Genomic DNA, 5,017 nt, shown 5'->3' on the forward strand with positions numbered 1-5,017 from the left:
TGATCTTAAATGGGCCTAAAAAATCAGAAAATCTTGGGAGTTTTGTCCTGATTTCCAGGTTCAATTACCTGGGGGTTTCCTGCCCCTCTGTGTTCACTTTTCCTGGCACTGGAGTGCACAGAGCATTTTGGAAAGGCTGGAAAATGCTGTGCCTGTGTTTGCTGAGGCTCAGGGGGGCCCTTGGTGACACAGACCTGGCTGGGAATAACCCTGGGAGAAATCCCAGCAACCCAGGGGCCGTGGGATCAGGGAGGCTGGGAAAGACTCTGGGACCAGGATGTCACCTGGGAGTGACCCTGTCACCAGCACCACGCCTCTGGGTCCCCTTGGAGTCACCTGGGAGAGACTCTGTCACCAGCACCACGCCCCCGGGTCCCCTTGGAGTCACCTGAGGGTGACCCTAACACTGGCACCACACCCCCGGGTTCCCTTGGAGTCACCTGGGAGTGACCCTGTCACCAGCACCACGCCCCCGGGTCCCTTTGGAGTCACCTGAGGGTGACCCTAGCACTGACACCACACCCCCGGGTTCCCTTGGAGTCACCTGAGGGTGGCTCTGTCACCGGCACCATGCTCCTGGGTCCCTTTGGAGTCACCTGAGGGTGCACCTGGCACTGACACTACGCCTCTGGGTCCCTTTGGAGTCACTTGAGGGTGACCCTGTCGCTGGCACCACGCCCCCAGGCTGCTTCCCTGCTGTTCCCACTGCAGTCCCCAAAGGGAGCCTTGGTTTCCTGGAGTTGCCAGCAGCAGGAGGCTGGGTGATCATCCATGAAAAATAAATAATTAAAGGACAAATTCCCCATTGGAATTCCCAGCCAGGAGCTCCTCGGGCTCAGAACATTCTGTGTAAAACACTGATGTTGTCCTTTATGCAAATGAGCAGCTCTGGGGCAGGTACTGTCCAGGACACAGCTCTGGGGAGGGTGGAAAATGAAACAAAACTAAATACAATAAAATAAAATAACACAAAATAACACATAACAAAATAAAATAAAATGTGTCCTCTCCCTAGCTCCTGAGCAGATGGAGAAGGAGAAAAAGAACAGAGCAGAGGTGGCAAAAGGGGTCCTTTGTTTGGGGTTTTTAACAGCAAGTGCATTACTTGTTGGAACTTTCTATAAACTCAGCTGGAATTCTGTTGGCAGGGAATTGAATATTCCCAGCCCTGAGGAGGCAGGGTTTGTTAGTCTTGGAATTCTGTGTTGGAACAGGGAGATTAAATATCTCCTGCATTGTCCCACAATTGAAACACCCCAACACTGTTTTTTATCATGAATAGGAATTAATTTATGGGTTGGAAACTGGTGCTGCTGTGCTGGGACAGGGGGCTTCAATCCAGGTGGGGCCCAAAGACACACCTACAGAAATCACCTTCCCTGGTGCCTCAGGCTGGGGGAGGGCGGGCATGGATGGGATACTGGGAGGGAATTCCTGCCTGGGAGGGCAGGCAGGCCCTGGCACAGGTGCCCAGAGCAGCTGGGGCTGCCCCTGCATCCCTGGCAGTGCCCAAGGCCAGGCTGGACACTGGGGCTGGAGCAGCCTGGGACAGTGGGAGGTGTCCCTGCCATGGCAGGGGTGGCACTGCAGGGGCTCTGGGGTCCCTTCCCACCCAGCCCATCCCAGGATTCCCTGAGCTGTAGTGCCCACCCAGAGGATCTGTAATTGCTCTTGTTAATGAGCTGTCCCAGAGCCTGGTGCCCACAGGGGTTGCTGTGGGGCTCTCCTTGGCTGCAGCCTCACTGCTCCTTCCCAGCCCTGCAGCTCCTGCAGAGCCTTGGTGGCAAGCACAGGCCTTGGGGTGGCGCTGGAATTTCCCTGCATGGGGCTGGGAGATGCTCCCTGGAATGTATCTCAGGTCCAACCCCACAGCAGGTACTGACACAGAGCTGCCCTCCTGGAGCCCTCGTGGGTGTTGCTCTCATTGGATATTCCAGAAATAAAATCAGCAGCTGGGAAGGGCTGTGAGTGTCCACCTGAAAAAGGGAAAACATCTCTGCTTTGCTGGTGGCGAGAGTGACCTAAATTTAAGCGCTGAGATGGAAGAAGTAGAAGATACTGTGGAATCAGAGAGTTCTGGAATGGGTTGGATGGGAACCTCCAGTGCCAGCCCTGCCATGGCAGGGACACCTCCCACTGTCCCAGGCTGCTCCAGCCCCCGTGTCCAGCCTGGCCTTGGGCACTGCCAGGGATGCAGGGGCAGCCCCAGCTGCTCTGGCAATCCCAGCCCAACCCCTCTGCACTCCCGCAGGGAAGGTCAGGCAGCTTCTCCTGGAGATGTATAAAAAGCTCAGGAAAGCTGTGGAATTGCCAGGATTACAATGGGTGTCAGTTTGGAAGGTGAGAATTCTGTGTGGATTCCACACCAATGGAAGGACTGTTTCTGCATTTGGGTTGACTGAACCCCCAAACCTCCTTCACTGAAGGCCTTTGGTGCCAGATTTTCCCTCGGTGAATTTATAACCAGGCAGAGATGGTTAAAAATACCCAAAGAACAGTTTGTGAGGAACACACCGAGCCCAGCAGTGCTGTCACTGCAGTGTCACGTAGGTTGAACATTCAGATGGCTGCTCCCAACTCCAAAATTCAGTGCTAGAATCCCAGAATCCCAAAATCCCTGGGGTTGGAAAAGCCCTCCCACCCCATTCAGTCCAATCTCTGCCTGACCCCCACCTGTCCCCAGCCCAGAGCCCTGAGTGCCACCTCCAGGAATTCCTGGGACACCTCCAGGGATGGGCACGCCAAAGCTCCCTGGGCAGCCCCAGCCAAGGCCTGACCCCCTTTCCATGGGGAAATTGCTGCTGCTGGCCAACCTCTCCTCCCCTGGCCCAGCCTGAGGCCGTTCCCTCTGCTCCTGTCCCTGTTCCCTGGAGCACAGCCCGACCCCCCCGGCTGTCCCCTCCTGGCAGGGACTTGTGCAGAGCCACAAGGGCCCCTGAGCCTCCTTTGCTCCAGGTCAGCCCCTTCCCAGCTCCCTCAGCCCTCCTGGGGCTCCAGCCCCTTCCCAGCTCCCTCAGCCCTCCTGGGGCTCCAGCCCCTTCCCAGCTCCCTCAGCCCTCCTGGGGCTCCAGCCCCTTCCCAGCTCCCTCAGCCCTCCTGGGGCTCCAGCCCCTTCCCAGCTCCCTCAGCCCTCCTGGGGCTCCAGCCCCTTCCCAGCTCCCTCAGCCCTCCTGGGGCTCCAGCCCCTGCCCAGCTCCATTCCCAGGACAGGCTCCAGCCCCTCCAGAGCTCTCCAGAGCTGCCCCCCTGGATTCCAGGTGGGAAAAACCTGATGTGTACAAGAAACTTAGTTTTTCCCCTGTTCTTTGTCTTGGTTCTGTGAATGCTTCATGTGAAGACTCACTGTGGAAGTTTCACCCTGAAGGACTGAGAGGTTTAAAATCTAATGGGAACATTGAGGTCTTCAGCTTTTAACAAGGCCCTGCTCTGGTGACTGGAAGGCAGAGCCCCCTCAGTGTCATTCCTGGGGGAAAATGGGTTTTTAGGAGGACAATGTCCAGGCTGTCCTGTAGCTGAGGGTATGCAGAGTGCGACCAGCAGAGGATCAGACACAGGGACATTTTTGAATGCTGGAAAAAGCCAAAGGAATGGATGGAGAGAGTTCTGTGTGCAGAAATGGGGATGTGGGTTAGGTTAAAAACAGCCTTGTGATCCTGGGTATGGAATCACATGGTGCTGCTGGATCATCTGGGAATGTGGCACAGGGACACGGCTCAGCCCAGGGGCTGCATGTGCAGAGTGTGGGAGCCAGGGCTGGCACTGCCCAGGATGTGTCCAGAGGGAGCTGTGTCCCTTGTGTCCCTGGGGATGACAGCCCCTGCCTGCTGCTTGTGTTAATGGCTGCAGAGGGACTGGGGCCCAGGCCTGCAGGGACAGCACCCAGGGAATGGCTCCCACTGCCAGAGGGCAGGCATGGATGGCATCTTGGCAATGAGGAATTCCTGGCTGGGCTGGGATTGCCAGAGCAGCTGGGGCTGCCCCTGCATCCCTGGCAGTGCCCAGGGCCGGGCTGGACACTGGGGCTGGAGCACCTGGGACAGTGGGAGGTGTCCCTGCCATGGCAGGGGTGGCACTGCAGGGGCTCTGGGGTCCCTTCCCACCCAAACCATTCCAGGATTCCATGAATTCTGTACCTGGTGCTGTGGCCAGAACAGGACTGTGAAGGGTTGTTGAGGAGCTGAGGTGAGATGGTGAAGGGCAGAATTGGAAGAGGAAATGTTAAGCAAGAGGAAGAGCCCTGGAAGAGTCTCCTAGGAGTGGTTTGATCAGTGCCTTGCTTTGGTGTGACTCACAGCTTTTCCAAAATTTCAGGTATTAGGAAAGCAAAGTGGAAAAACATCATTAATAGAACTCACACAGAGAAAAATTGGGATAACTGAAGGACAAACTAGGGTCGGGGTAGGAGAGGATGGAAAGGGAGGATTCAAAGTGCAGTGCCCCAAGAGCAGCCCTGAGGGGCTGGAGTGTCCAGGGAATGGAGCTGGGAAGGGGCTGGAGCCCCAGGAGGGCTGAGGGGGCTGGGAAGGGGCTGACCTGGAGCAAAGGAGGCTCAGGGGCCCTTGTGGCTCTGCACAAGTCCCTGCCAGGAGGGGACAGCCGGGGGGGTCGGGCTGTGCTCCAGGGAACAGGGACAGGAGCAGAGGGAACGGCCTCAGGCTGGGCCAGGGCAGCCTCAGGGGGGATTTTGGGGAAATTCCTTCCCCAGGAGGGTTGGAAAGCACTGGATGGGCTGGAGTCTTCATCCCTGGAAGTGTTCAAAAAATGTGTGGAGGTGGCACTTGAGGACACGGGGTGGCAGTGGATGGGGTTGATGGTGGGACTCGATGGTCTCAGCGCTCTGACCTCAGCAATCCCGTGATCATCTCAGTAGATGTGGAGCAGTAACCAGTGCTTTCGTGCCCCCAGCCAGTCGTGTCCCATCACCATGTTCTGGAAGTTTGATTTGAACACAACGTCACACGTGGACAAGCTGCTGGACAAGGAGGATGTGACCCTGGAGGAGCTGATGGACGAGGAT

The 5,017-nt window shown here is 56.9% G+C and overlaps 1 protein-coding gene across 1 annotated transcript in view; it reads left to right on the forward strand.

Moving 5' to 3' along the window:
* The window catches only part of PPP6R2 (protein phosphatase 6 regulatory subunit 2), a 35,986-nt gene that overhangs the window by 2,619 nt on the left and 28,350 nt on the right, over positions 1-5,017 (forward strand). The window contains 1 exon segment of the mRNA XM_014311218.2: positions 4,906-5,016. Coding sequence (XP_014166693.1) covers positions 4,925-5,016 — 92 coding nt within the window. The 5' untranslated portion in view covers positions 4,906-4,924.

This window comes from Geospiza fortis, unplaced genomic scaffold (assembly GCF_000277835.1).
Source record: "Geospiza fortis unplaced genomic scaffold, GeoFor_1.0 scaffold494, whole genome shotgun sequence".
NCBI classification, from domain to species: domain Eukaryota; kingdom Metazoa; phylum Chordata; class Aves; order Passeriformes; family Thraupidae; genus Geospiza; species Geospiza fortis.